Here is a 15,804-nt window from a genome sequence, read left to right on the forward strand (position 1 = left end):
GTCCCTTATAATCCTCAACAAAATGGTATTGCTGAAAGAAAGAATAGGTCTATTGTTGAGGCAGCGAAAGCCATGATCCATGATCAAGGCCTTCAAATCTTTCTTTGGGCAGAAGCTTGCAGGACAACTGTTTATGTTCAAAATCGTAGTCCACATCAAATTCTAGATAATATGACTCCTGAAGAAGCATTCACAGGTACTAAACCAGAAGTTAGTCATCTCAGAATTTTTGGGTGTCCAATTTACATTCATGTACGTAAAGATAAAAGGCCTAAGTTAGAACCTTTAGGTAAGAAGGGAATTTTTGTTGGTTACAGTGAATCCTCAAAAGCTTATAGAGTCTACATTCCGGGTCAAAAACAGATTGAAATCAGCAGAGATGTTTCAGTTGAAGAAGATGTAGCTTGCAAAAGATCTAAAGGGATTTCTATGGAAATTGATAGAGAAGATCACGAGATTTCTCAAGATATGGATATTGCTGCCCTTGATTCCCCTTTTGAGATTCAGAGGGAGACTCTTGAATTAGAAGATCCTATTGATCTCGTTGAACCTATAGATACCTCTGCTGAACCAAGTAATGTTTCATGTGACAAGAAGAGACCTTTGTGGGCCAGGCATACTATGCAAGAGGCTGAAAAATATTCAGCCCCTCGTGGTACTTTCAGAGAAAGTAAGAGACCTCATAAGTTTGCAGGATATGTTGCTTTAATGAGTCATATTATTGAATCTGAGCCTTCAAGTTTTGAAGTGGCTTCAAAACAACAAGTATGGAGAGATGCAATGTTGGAAGAATATCAATCTATCATCAAGAATGACGTTTGAGATATAGTTCCTAGACCTCAAGGTAAATCTGTTGTTTCTTCTAAGTGGCTGTTCAAAATTAAACATGCAGTTGATGGAAGTGTTGAAAAACATAAAGCAAGATTCGTAGCTAGAGGGTTTTCTCAAAAGGAAGGTATAGACTATGAGGAGACTTTTGCTCCTGTAGCTCGGTACACTTCAATCAGAACTATCATTGCTATTACAGTAATACAGCAGTTAAAGGATGTAAACATCATCAGATGGATGTAAAGACAACATTCTTGAATGGTGTAATTGAAGGAGAGGTATTTATTGAGCAACTAGATGGTTTTGTGATTCATGAGAAAGAATCACATTTATGCAGATTGAAAAAGGCTTTGTATGGCCTTAAGCAAGTTTCGCGTGCATGGTATGAAAGAATTGATCATTATTTTCTGAGCTTGGGTTTCCTCAAAAATGATGCAGATCCAAATATCTACTTCAAGGTAATTGATGATAAAGCATTAATTTTAGTTCTTTATGTTGATGATTTATTTCTTACTGTCAAGGATGATCTTATTTCTAAATGTAAGGAAGAGTTAGCTTCGGAATTCGAGATGAAAGATCTTGGTCTTATGCATTACTTTCTTGGTTTAGAAGTGTGGCAAAGATCAAATGAGCTTATCCTAAGTCAAGCGAAATATGCCATTGACATTTTGAAAAGATTTGGTATGTTAGATTGCATTAGATAGGGTGCTTGATAATGAGTTTCAAGTTCACTTTTTCTCAAAATATAATTCATCTATCTAGCAACTATTAGTGACAAATCTCTGAAAAGTCAAACCTGCACATTTATTATAAATTATATTCTAAACATAGGAATACATCATGAACTCGTTTGACTCTTCCCAAGATACATAGTAATTATAATCTTATATAGATACAGTATGGAAAGAGTATTGATACAGCTTTATGCTCGTGAATGATTTAGAAAAATAGGTTATTTGTTGGTAGGCAAAAAGTCTTTTCAGATTATTATTTATTATCTTTGTTTTTTTGATATAAGAGCCTGTGAATGAAAGAAAAAGAAAAATATTCTACACTGATGTTTTTGTATTTAGGAAAGATAAAATATCAACTAAAAATGGAGCGTTGTTTTGTGTAATGAGTATAGGTAGTGCTGAAATGCTTGATTTTTTCAAATCCTGTTTTTTTCTTGTAGGACAAGGTCCTTGGTACAATTATTTTGTTAAAAAGCTCAGCTAAGGCATTAATATTTGTACCCAAATAATGAAATTGGTCTTCAATCTTCTCTGTTCTCTCTTAAGAAAGTGAATTATTTATAATTTTTCATACGAGTTTGTTTTTCTGTTTCGGAATCACACAAAATGACAGGACAAAACTGGGGGAAAAATCATTCATAGGGATGGGGGAGCTGTATATCTTTTTCGGGGTCGAAATTACAATTATAAAACACGACCTGTGTTTCCTATGATGCTTTGGAAGCCTGCAGCTGCAGTCTACCCGAGGTTGATTGAACGTGCTCCTGAAGGTCTGAGCATAGATGAAGCAAATGAATTACGCAAAAAAGGACGATCACTACTTCCAATATGCAAGCTAGGTAGCACCTGGACTAATTTTCTACATGCATTGTCAATGTGGTCCTGATTTCTACTTCTAATTTTTTGGAGGAAAGGATAATAGATCAAGGCAAGAGCTTAAGTGGGTGCAAATCAGATTTGTTTTTGAAGTTCCCGTATGATAAGTCAAGCTGCAAATTTAAATTGCTTAGTTAAAAAATTACAACGTTCAATAAGTAGCTTGTCAGTAGCCTGTTTTTCACTACTCATAAGATTCATACATTGCGTGGAAGTCTCGAGGGAGATTATTAACTCATAATTCACACATTTTTATTCTTGTTTATGCAGGGAAAAATGGTGTCTATTTGAATCTTGTAAAAGATGTTAGAGATGCCTTTGAAGTGTGTGATCTGGTTCGTGTCAACTGTCAAGGCTTGAAATCTAGTGATTACAAAAAGATAGGTGCTAAACTGAAGGTATGTCTAGATCTTAAATTTTTTGACTTCTGCATGCTAAATGACAAAAGATGCATGCATTAGTTATCACACAATGATGCCTTTTAATTCCTAGTTAGGTGTGCATAAAATAAATGTAAAATTGAATTTCCTGTAAATGTTTCCAATGGATTGCAGGATCTAGTTCCCTGTGTTTTACTTTCCTTTGAACATGAACACATATTAATGTGGAGAGGAAAAGACTGGAAAGTCAATGAGCAAGGTGTTGGAGCTCCTGAATCACATTCAGACAAGGAATGCTCAGTTGCTGATTCAGTCGAAGACACAACTAGATATACTGTAATGACTACTTTCTCATCAGATGAGAAGTTTGGTAATGAAAACCCGATATCTGACTGTACTGATGCATTAACCAAGGAAAATGTGCTTGAGAGAAATTCTCTGCCATTTGAAAATGTTGCAGATCAGCCTTCAGGTGATAAAGATGAAATAACAGCAGATCTTGAAAATTCTACCAGCCTGCAACATTTGGTAATAAATGTAGATGACAGCAAGGGTGAAGAAAATGCAGTTGAAAACAATTCTTTGGCATTTCAAAATGGTTTTGAATTTGATTCTTTTGAGGACAAATTGGATACTTCATCTTCTTCAGAGGAGGAACTTTTAGATCTAATCAAATCAAATCAAATTTCTGACAATGTACTTACTGCGGATGTTTCTGGGTCAATCACAAACAAAAATATACAATTTTTTGGGGAGGACTCTGCCTATAATTTTAGAACTTCATCTTCTTCAATATTGGAACTTGAAGAGTTAGTTGAATCAAGTGAAATGAAGGCATCCTCTAATGGAGAATTTGATTCGAGTGTTTATGTATCATTCACAAATACAGACAAACAATGCTTGGGTGAGGATTCTGCACATAGTTCCGAAGCTTCAGATGTGCCATTCTTCCATGGAGGTGAGGATGCAGCTATTTTAGCTTCAAAACAAGCATCAGAAGGTTGTAATACTTTATCCACGACTGTTGACAGCATTTCTTTTAATCATTCAGATTTAATTTCTGACTCCTCAAAAAGGTTAACTGACTCTTTTTCTCTGTCAGCTGAAATGAATATGGTTGGTGAAGAGCTTGCGGAATCCACTGATGAGGAATCTATTTTATATTCAGATGAGGAATCTAAACTTTATGTGCAACCAGAGTATGCTGAGAAAGCTAATGGGCAAGAAAATGATGATTCATTTAATCATGTAGACAGTAAAGAATTGATAGTCAATAGTAATTCAGAAACCAGTCAAGGAGGAGCTGGTTTGCACATTGAAGTCTTGTGGGAGCAGGCAATTGATTCAGGTAGAGTTCTGTTGCTAGATGAATCAGATGTGGATCCTGACATAGTTCACCAAAAGGCTGTTGCTTTTGCAAAGACTGCTCCTGCTGGGCCATTCTTCAAGCGCAATTTTTCACGCAAAAAGGTGATTAAAAAGCCTTGGAAAAACACATCTTTAGTAAAAACAAGTGAATCTGAGGGTCTGATGGCTGCTGAAAGGCATAATAATGATGTAAGAGGGGAAATGCCTCTTTCCTCTTATGATTTGCCACATGGAGGATTGGCATTAGATGAGCTTGCTAGGCTTTTAGCTCAATGATTTGTTGTATTTTAGGCCTTGATGCATAATAGGTTTTTAAAAGAATGTTTTCCCTCTTGCACATTGATTTTTCCATTTACTTCAATCTTTGAGTCATTACTTAGGTACTGGTCTCTTCCCAATTGTTGCGCTTCATAGCATAAGAATTCCCCCCATTTGTAAATGTACCAATTCCATTTTGATACCTGATGAAATATTGGTGTCACACACAATCTTTTTGAGGATTGCCAATAGACAACACTATGAATAAAGCCAAATACAAGTTCATCACACTTTTATGAATAAATTTAGAATCAACCAGGTGCGATGTCTCATCGTGGGTACATTGCATAAGTTCTATATTAGCTTATCTTAGATAATATTCTACTGTGTAATTATTCTGAGAGCCTACATTTTGATTCAGTATTGATTATAGACATGATCGTAGCCTGCCCTTGTTGGTTTTAAAGTTTATCTGGCTACTCTATCAGCATAAGATGGACAATCCTGCAATTGCCAGTTGCCAAGTTGGTGTCTTTTTATTTACATTTACTGGGATATTGTTGTATGCCTCTTGATAAACATCGACAAGCAATGGCAATTATTCAACATCCCATGTTTTTCTCTAGCTGATATGAACATGGCAAAGCAAATTTGGCTTCCATCATATGGATCAATGACACTCGCTACTTAAGGTTGTTTATATGATCAACATAGTGTTTCCACTTCATACTCCTAGGAAAATGAAAATCTCAAACATTCTTCAACTAATGGGTCCCTGGCTTTTGCCTTGATGGCTGACATGTAATGGGTCCGACCCCTACCCATGCTTATCTAATCAAAACTAATGGATTCCTGGACTTGAAATCAACACAAGTAGGTAGGTGGATAGAGAATACTTAGGGGTGTGAGGCAACTCTCTTGTTTTCTATTTGACATGAAGGCTGTGATTCCATTTCTTATGGATTGAACTGAACATGACCATATCTGGTATTCTTGATAGAATGTAGGTGTATACTCTTTTAGATTTCACTTGCATTTTTGAGATGAGATGCTGTCCTTTCTTTTAGCGCATGTTATTGCCAATCTTTACAAACGGGGCAGTGCTATTTGTTTTAATTGGGGTGATTGGAGGTCCCTTATAGATTTCACATGCATTTTTAAAGAGATGATGTCCTTTCTTTTAGTGCATATACTGCCAATTTTTGGAAATGGTACAATTTATTTTGAGGCAGTTGGAGGTTGCTTAAAACTTTGGAATGTGTATTTTTCAAACTTGGGTGTCTAGTGATATTTTGGTACATGGGTTCACCATGTCTGTGCGTCCGAGAAATAAGTTGTGGTTCATGCAGTTGATTCAGCAGTAGTTAAAACTTCATAGCATACAAGCTTTATGAACGAACTTAATTGCTCAACAGATAATGTATTGGACTGACATTTTTCTACACTACTTGATTTCATGTATATTGGTCAATTTTGTCTAGGAAAACAATATCATGTTGTAACGGTGACAAGTGCATACCCTCACGGTTTTATTTCATGCCACATTCTGCGGATGTATGAAGTACACAGTCCTATAGCATGATTTTTTCATGATTTGGTACTCACCGACTCGACACATAGTTTCAGGAACGTCATTTGCCTCTGGTTAAATTAGTGTCAATTCTTAGATTAGTGTTTTCTGTGTCCAGTTTAGGGCCATCCTTGCGACCTTGATCCTCTAGTTTCCAAATTCAAACTTTATTATGGCCTTAGGCTGTCTTTAGCACTATTTTTGTCCCTGTCGATGTGTTTTTAAGGCACCGCAAGTGTAAGTTAACAGTAACACTATCTTGAAAGGAAACTAATTTCCCCAAAGGTTTTATTCTTGGTCAACGCTACAAAGACAATGTTTTCAGGTTAGGCTGTGTTAAGATGCATACGGCCTTTCTGGTGATCGAAAATTGTCAAACACACCATTCTAACTATTTAATTCAAATTCTTAGATTTCATCTCAATATTTAAACCAAACACGCGCGATTTTAAATTTCAAGCACATATAGCAAGCTAACACTACAATCAATATTCAATTCAACTAGAAGTGTATAAAAACAATATCTAGTCCCAATATACTTAAAACTATTTAAAATAAAAACCAAAATATTTTAGAGAGGAAGAGAAAGGTAGAGATTAGCATATTTTTCTAATTTCCGAAGCAAGTGCGTGGAAAATCATCCAAGCCACTATTTGAAAATAAGGATGATGCAAAGCATCAATGGAGATGCAACCACATTTTTAACATCATGACCACCAAAGTAATGCACAGATCAGTCATGTACAGACACGACTCGCACAATACACGCTATAATTCAGAAGTTCAAATACTTGCTCACAAGAATAACTCAACTCGGGATACCTCATATGAACTTCAATAATGGAACATGCAAATTCACAATGTTTAGATTGGAAAATAATTAAATAAATTGATATGTATAATGTTTAAAAGGTAAGTTTTCTCCAAAGTTTCCAACCATTTACTAGGTTTTGCATAGTTGGGTGTGGAAATTTTGGAGAAAAATTCCAACCCTTTGCTAGGTTGCATATTTGGGAATGCATTAAATTTTAAAGTTACAAATGATACTCAGCTTTCTTTACCAATTTATTCAAAGAGTGTGTTTTTAAGTTGGTTAACACTGTTTTTAAGTTGGTTACAATAATTCAATGCTTTTGCATTCTTTTAATGAAAAAATATTAAATTTATTATTTGAATTTTAAAGATGAAATATGTTAAAATCTTTTGGTGATATTAGCTCTATTTAATGTTTATTTCAAGCTAGTTTTCGATTATCAAATTTGTATCTCTTAGGTACGTAGTCAACGATATATTGTGTTACAAAAAACTCTACTCCACATTTCAAAATCAAGCATTATCTTTTTAGAAAAGACTCCAAATTGTCTCCATCGTGATAATAATTTTGCACATTCAAGTCAAGCAAGAAAAGTTTTGAAATATAATTGGGGTAATAAAGGTAAAAATTATTTTGTTCTTTCTTCTTCAACTGGTTTTGTAAAAGTGAGATGGAAGGAATTCAATTATTTACCATTTTCAGATAGCCAAGAACAAGAGCTAAATAGTATTTTACAAAGGACTATACATTGCAAGAACATTGAAGGTCAACTAATTTGGGTCCCTTAGGCATTTGGGAAGTATAATGGAAAACAAGGTTATGAATCTCTAACCTTTCAGGAAGTAGATTAAAAAAAAAGATCATTGTCTTTTTGTTGGCATGATGTAGTCCTCCCAAAAGCTAGTTCCTTTGCATGGCTTGCTTTGAAAGAAAATTTTAACTAGCAACAAGCTAGTCTAATTGGGTATATCAAAACTTTTCAATTGCGTTTTGTGTGGAGAACAAGAGTAATCAATAAATCATCTACTTGTCCAATGTAAGTTTGCACATAATTGTTGGAAGTGGCTTCAATCTAAATTAAGCCGCTCTCCCCTTTGCCAAATTAAATTCAGTATCTTTTTGATAGTTGGCCAATTCTATATTCATAAGCCTTTTCTTTGCTATCTGGCAAGTATCTCCTTCTATTCTCAATGATTTCAAACATTCAAAAAACAATCTCATAAGCAATTAATGCTTATACTTCTAGATCAAAAAGGTTGGGATCTAACTTCACTTCATGGGATTTTCAAATATTGTCAATAGGGAATCTAGTGATTCTTCCCTTTCCAAAGAGCACAATGCAATCTCAGTCTTGTAAAGTCGATAGAAAATTTGTCAGATGGAGTCCACCAATTAAGGATTTTATTAAACTAAACTTTGATGGTGCACCTAAAGGTAATCTAGGGTGTTTATGAACTTGGGTTTTAAGAAATTCATTTGGTTTTGTGATTAGTACAGTTTTCAAATGATACAAACAATATGGTAGAACCTCAAGCTTCACTAATTGATGAGAAGTTAGCAATAAGTCTGAATATTACAAATTTGATAATGGGAGGAGATTCTATGAATATAATTACTGCTTACAAAAGAATAGAGTACAAATTGGAAAACCAAATATATTCTTCAAGAAGCATGGGATGCATTTTCCTATTTTTATTAGTGCCATATTAGGCACTGCTTTAGGGAGGCAAATGGAGTGTTTGAATTTTTAGCAAATGAAGCTTGTGAATTAAAAGAGGGACAAAATTTCTTTAGCCATTATCTCCTCTAAAATTCAAGGATTGTGGAGATCATTGTGAAAGAATCATTTTTAAAACTAAAAATTAAAACAAATAATTTCCTAACATTGTATTTTTTTATAGGATTCTTATCTTTTGATGATGTTCTTTCTTTGGTTCGATGGAGTGACTACTTGTTCACGTTATCAAAGGCATAATGCTTGGCAATTATTTTTTGCTAAGGCAAACTTTATTTTTTGAATTTCATGACATGTTTTTTTAAGCAATGTTCGATGTGATTGCCAAATCACTCATTGTACCTAATGGACGAGCTCCATTAATAATTTCTTTGTGTGAAGGGTACTTCAAATGTGTCACATATTTCGTAATGACAATTTGATCATTTTTCGTTGATGCATATTATGCTGGATTTTGCTATTTTAAATTGTAATTGTAATTCAGTTTCATTCATCTTATTAGATAATTCCAAAACTCCCCATTTAGTTTCAATAGGTTTGTCTCCCTAGGAGGTATTGAACAACCAAGTAAAAATTTAAAATTTATAAGAAATAAACACATGTATTTTGCGTACAATAAATTGACCTTAAATGATGTCCTAAGAAACTTCAAACTCAAATGCTACTTGTAATAGATGAAAAAATGATGACAAGTGGAAATTAAGTTCCTTCAAGACTGTTCTCATCAATTACAATTAGATAAAAAAATAACTACTTAAAATACTTAATGAAAGTAAACACGTAAAAATATACAAGAACAAGCAAGTAAATATAAAATTTTGATGACAAAATTGAAAAATATAGATAGTAGGGGACCCGTGGTTGACATTTGAGAGTCTTGGCTAAGGACACTAGCACATTGTGCATACAAATTCATGCATATAACTATTGTCTTGTCGAAACTACCAATAGAAAGTATCCACAAAGCATGAAAACCCAACTTTACGATTTTACTAACCTATAAGACCCCAAAACAGAAATACACCAAAAAAAATGTATAAAGAAATGTATAGAAATAAACAAAATAACAAGATTTATAAGACTACAATAAATACTAAAAATGAATCTACAAATAATAAATAACTTGCAAACCTACATATGGTTGAATGCCCTCAAAATAACTACATGCATGAAGAAGAGTGAAAAGGTTTGAGGCATGTTTGGTGTGGAGCCATACCAGTTTCCAAGTGGGAGATTGTTGGTATGTGGCAACAATCATGTTGTTGGGCCAAAAAAATGGTGACTTTGACAACCACATGCCCCCTCCCCCAAAATCAATTAACAAGGGAGTGCAAGGGGGAAAGATCCCCTTATGTGGGGTTCAAGGGCTTATCCTCTAGTGGGGGCAATGCCCCTAGGAGTGGCTACTAGGGGTAGTGTGCCCATTCGAGGGTTGAGGGGTAGTGCACCCAAATAAAAATTTGCCCATTATTTAATAAAGGAGTCAATTGTTAGTTTGGTATCATCCTTTGTAAACCACCAAAAAGGCTTGATAAATAAGTGGTTGTGGAATGTGAAAAGTCATTTGATTGTAATTTGTTCTTCATTAGATAATAGAATAAAGTAGATGACTATTTCTCTGTGGTGTAGCCCACATTGGGTGAACCATGTTAAATTTGTGTGTTATTGTGAATTGATATTTTTGCCTCTTTTATTTTGCATTATGATTAATATTGTTTTTTGCTCCGGTATGCCTGAACAATAATAGGACTCGCCTCAATAAATCTCTATTTTGGTGTTTCCACCTCCGCAACAACCATAATATATAAAGAAAAATAAAATAGTGCATGTTCTTATTCTAAGTACCTCTAGAAATAGGAACCGTGATTAAAATAAAATATCTAGGGGATATGATAATCTCGAAGTGCTCAAGGGAACAATATAGAAAGAGTAATATTACATACAAGGCTTGATAAGCCCAAAGAGAGATGTGAGAGTGTTGTAGTAAGATGTAACAAGCTATAAAAAGCTTTGTGTGAACCTGAGAGATTTATAGCTTAGGGAAAAGGAACGAGATGCAAAGTCTCTTTGAATTGTTTTAAGCCATTTTCACTAACACATGGGAAGGTGAGAAGTGGAAAAGCACTCACAAATAGTCTTAAAATGACAAATTATCACAAGATGCTAGTGCCACATGTATATGTTTTCGATTAAGGTAAAAATGGGTTTTGAAGGGACCCGAAACCCTTTACAAAAGTAGATAAGTTTAGACTTAACAAGACATTAAGCCCAAACCGATCACAACAACAAAACAACCCCATAGATGACAAATACAATGAAATGTCGATGGGGCAATGACAGTGAGAACCAGGGAAAGAGTTCCCAAAAACAATGACATGGGTTTTAGTAGTAGGCTCCCACAACCTAAATTAGAACTAGATAAAAGCTAGAAAAAATCCAGCCGAGACTCCCCCAACCAGAAACCATTAGGATTTACACTTTGCACTACCCTTGTGAGACCAAATAGTCATATCAAAAAAGGGTTTCAAAGGTTTAACTTTCTTACCCTTAACAATAATCCAACCCTCCTCCACTTGAGCTACCTTATCATGCCAATCCAACGAAGGTCCACCATTTAGCTGAGAAGGAGAACCAACAGAAAGAGCAATCATCCTATCAGAGGAAACAAAATCTTTCCTCCCAACATCAGAAGATTCACCAAGATTGATAGAAGGAACGCTATCACAAGACATAGCAACAAGGGGCGCAATGCCATTCGCATTTGGGGAAACACCATCTGCAACCATCTCTGCCTCAAAATTCCCTTCCTTTGACATATCCAAAGATGTCACGTCATCATTCACTGGAGGGGAAGCCGCAACACCTTGTGAATCCGAAGCAACCACCTGAGAAAAACTCCTATGTTGCTCATAATTTTTCTCAACCGTATAGTGTTGCTCTGAAGCCTCTTTCCACCACAAGGCCGTCATAGTCTTTTTCTCTAATCTGCATTGTGCAGCCGCATGACTTGTTTTAAAACATCTTCTACATCGAAAAGGTAACCCCTCATAGTCCAAAGATTGAACCCAACAACCCTTAGAAGATTTGAGCTCAATCTCAGCAGGGAACCCTTTTGAGACATCCATTTCAACCAGAATACAGACAAAGATGGAGTGAAGAATATTAGAAGATTCGTCACATGTATATGTTTGATTTAAGCACTTGTGTCCAAAAAAAATTATGCTCAAAATGATGAAAATGAGAAAAACATAAGATTAATGCAAAAAAGACATAAAAAAATGACCACTAAAAGGAGGCCTCATCACCTTGAGAAGGAAAAAAGATGATGCAAGAAATGAGATGAGATTACGAAAACACTAAGAGTTTACAAAATAGACACAAAACATAAATGAAGCTGCAAAGGTATACAATTGATGACACTACAGTGCTAACATCCTTAGCAAATTACCCTGAAAACTGAAAACAAAAAACGGGAGAAATAGATACTATCATGTCATGAGTAAATATTATTTCCTATCGTATCACAAGTGAAGAAGAACAACATGAAGTCATTGCTATGTAAAATTTGTATGTGATGATTCACAATATATAGAATCTACTATACCAACGTAAAAAACATAGTCCTTACGTAAACCCACACAAAGACAGAAAACAATGCTTAATCAATAAATCCATACATATTCCTTTTGTTCAAAGACTTCTTATACCATTGCATTGTGGCAATGGTAGACAACCACGTGGTAGAGGAGGCTTTTGTCTGAGTCTGCGTGGAAGATTTGAGGCTAAGAAAAGAATAAAATTCAGCTGCGTAGGGAGAATGAAAAAAAAGATAGGCATCTGAGGGAGATTTGATGTGTTGCGTAGTGGCTAGAGAGTAAAGGCATCGTGGTGAAGGGTGTGGGAGATAAAAGGTTTAGGTCACCATAAGGAGAACAAATTATGGATGATCTCTAAATGTAGTTCATAGCCACAAGCATTCAAGAACTGAGAAAATCAATTGTTATGTGAGGGAATGAAGAGAGACCTGCAACAACAGACAAGATGAGTCAGTGTGTACATGGAAGAGAAAATAAATTGCAGTTAGAAATAGAGAGATTTCATTAGGAACCAGTTGCTTGTAATGGTGAGAGAGATTTCATTATGAGAGAGATTTAATTAGGAACCAGTTGCTTGTAATGGTGTCAGTCTGTTCACTTTGGATAAGTTTTAATGAATTGTGTTTTTGAAGCCTCTGAATTGGCATGTGCCTATGAGGATTTGGTGATATTTTGATATTTGAATCTTGTTGCTTCTATCTTTCTTTGTCTGGTAAGACACTAATACCAGACGCTATGATTTAGTTCTACACCATTTTCTTAGTTACAAAGAAAATTATTGCATTTTTAGTATATAAACACATGTCATGAATGATTATTTTTATTATATATATAAATGTTATTAATAGGCCATATCCACCATTGTAGCATTGTAGAAATTACAATTACATCAAGAGTTATAATCTACAATGACAATAAGGTGAGATGTCTTTGATGTTGTAATTGAAAAATAAAAAAAATTGGATCACATTATTTCAACATCTTTCTTTAAATACAAATAAAATATTCAGATTTTGTTTTATATTTTATTTGTAATTTTTGTAAAATTAATAAATTTATAAATGAAATGTGTTGCCAACAATCAATATATCAAAATAATAAAACTTATGATAATGCTTAAACATTAATATTATGCTTTATTTTTAAATTTACGGTCTTCCTTCCCAAATCTACATCATTGGGTGAGTGAATCTTGGAAGCTTTAGGTTGCTGTAGCATTGAGTTTGTTCCCTTGTGTTAAGGGTTTTTTTTATTGATTCATTTGCTTCTTTTGAGGCTTGGGACTTAGTGTTGAGCAAGCTATGGGTTTGGGGAGATAACTCTCTCTTGGTCAAACCCTAGACAACTTCTTTTAACCCTCTTATTGAACCACTCAATGTACACCCGATGTGGGTTCGTCTCCCCAATCTTACTCTTCATTTTTGAGAGCATTCTTGTTATGAGGCCATTGACAACTCTATCGACCACTTCTTGAAGGTTGATGATACCACTTCCTTCACGAGTTATTCTACTTTTGCTCGCATTCTAATCGACATTGACATCTCTATGCCTTTCCCTTGGGATGTGGTTCTTATGGTTGGGGATAGGCCATGAACTCAATTGTTGGATTACAAGGGCCTCCCCTTCTATTGTCGTACATGCTTTTCAACTGGTCAGTTAGCTACGAATTGTTCTCTTTCACACCATAAAAGTGCTGCTACTTGGTGGAAGGAAGCTAATGGTGATTATTTGACTGTCATGGATTTCGATTTTGATGACTCTTCTTAGGCTGATGATGAATCCTCCCAAGATGAGGTTGTGCCTCTTACTACTATTGTGGACTCCCTTGTCCCCATGGATCCTACTCCCCCACTTGTTACTGGTGTGGCCTCCTCAGGCCTCACAGTTCTTACTCCAATTACTTTTGTTCAACAACAACCTTCTACTCCAAGTGCTAACACACCTTAAAGAGATTTCCCCTCCTGATTCAACTTGTAATGATTCTCCTAACAATAGTATTGCTTGGAGGCGAAAATGTAACTATCTCAATACTCTTCCTTGAGTTGTGGGTGTTTCTTCTCACTTTTGAGTATGGTTCTTAGTTGTACTCATAGTGTGTTGTTGAAGGTTTGTTTGGCCTTTGTTTTACACAATGGTCTTGTGACCTGCAATGTCTTGTTTGTCTTGAATTTGTGTAGGGTTAGCTTCCTTGTTTTGGTGTTTATTTTTAAGCTACCTATGGATTGTTTGTATATAGGGTCAACACCCTTGTTTTAGTGCTTTTAATAATAAAAAATATCAATATAATAAAAAATTATATGTAAAACATACAAAACATTGGCAACTCTTCAAAATGAAAGCAATACAAAAAAAATAGAGTAGAAAACAAAAAGTAAAAAAAAAATCAAGAAAAGAAGTAAAACTCTAAAAAGAAGAAGAATAAGCAAAAAAAATTAAATGCAAACATCATAGTGTCATTATTAGTATGAAATTCTTTTTTGGAAAAAATCTAAAAATAATTGCTTATGAATGTTGTATTATTTATTAATTAAAATTATTCTAATTTATATAATTATAATCCCTCAACAAGAATTTTAATATTTTTTTGAAAAACATTTGTTTATTTTTATTAAGTTTTTTCTATGTTTATTGTCTATTATACTTTATTTGTGTTTTATTATTTTTTATAGATTTGTGATATAAGTGGAATATGCATCTTTTACATTGATTTATCCAAGAGCATGCTAATTGATAATATCAAATTGAATTTACTACAAATATTGGTCCATATAAATTCATATAATTTATAATACTTTAATTTTGGTGATTGTCAAATTATTCAAATTTATATTGAATATGGAATCAATATTTATTTAAAGAACAATAAAATGTTATGTTTATAAATATATAAACATTAAATGATTGTTTTTGTTAAAGCAAAAACAGGTTTTGAAGGGACCCGAAACCCTTTACAAAAAAGTATCAGTTTGGACTTAACAAGACATTAAGCCAAAACATATCACTACAACTAAACAACCCCATAGAAAACATATTCAATGTTACATCAATGGGGTAGAGACATAACCGACCTTCAAACAAACAATTGTCATAGAGAAGGAACATGTTATTCAATATAAAAATTAAATGATTGTTAATATTCATAGTAAATATTTAATTAATGAAGAATACTGACATCACATAAACTTTATTTTGATGTAAATTGTTAAAAAGTAAGCTAATAATAGATGGTTTTTTATCATTATAAATAAAAGAGATATAATTCCTCAAAATGAGTTCACCATGATGTTGATAATAATGTTTGAACTACTTAAGACAATTGTCCTTTTTGTATTGTATTGTAAAAATGTTATATCATTATTTTCTTGATCTATGTACTCATTATAATTAAAAGTAGTGTAAATTTTATTTTGTCAACAATAATAGAGTAAATTAGATTAAAAATAAAAGTTCCAAAAATACTACTAATAATAACTAATTAAATATTATTAATAAGAAGACTTATGGAAGACCTTAAGCACTATTAAGATTATAGAAATAAAGGGGGCATGCCAAGTGATGTGATGTTTTTTTAAGGTATAAAATATACTACTTTTGTGCCATTAACTTTTATATTGTCAAAATATTTCTTTTAATAATAATAAAGTA

At 33.8% G+C, this 15,804-nt stretch overlaps 1 protein-coding gene across 2 annotated transcripts in view; it reads left to right on the forward strand.

Moving 5' to 3' along the window:
• Positions 1-4,734, forward strand: part of LOC131047132 (CRS2-associated factor 1, chloroplastic) — a 147,526-nt gene extending 142,792 nt beyond the window's left edge. Inside the window, exons 3-6 of one of the 2 annotated variants that reach the window (XM_057980981.2) lie at positions 2,176-2,401; positions 2,709-2,836; positions 2,993-3,776; positions 3,921-4,734. In XM_057980981.2, coding sequence (XP_057836964.2) covers positions 2,176-2,401; positions 2,709-2,836; positions 2,993-3,776; positions 3,921-4,462 — 1,680 coding nt within the window. In that variant the 3' untranslated portion in view covers positions 4,463-4,734. Of the gene's footprint in view, positions 1-2,175; positions 2,402-2,708; positions 2,837-2,992; positions 3,819-3,920 lie in introns of both variants that reach the window. The other variant, XM_057980980.2, reaches the window with a different exon arrangement.
• Positions 4,735-15,804: the final 11,070 nt, after the last annotated feature.

The sequence above is a fragment of the Cryptomeria japonica genome, chromosome 3 (genome assembly GCF_030272615.1).
Source record: "Cryptomeria japonica chromosome 3, Sugi_1.0, whole genome shotgun sequence".
NCBI lineage: Eukaryota > Viridiplantae > Streptophyta > Pinopsida > Cupressales > Cupressaceae > Cryptomeria > Cryptomeria japonica.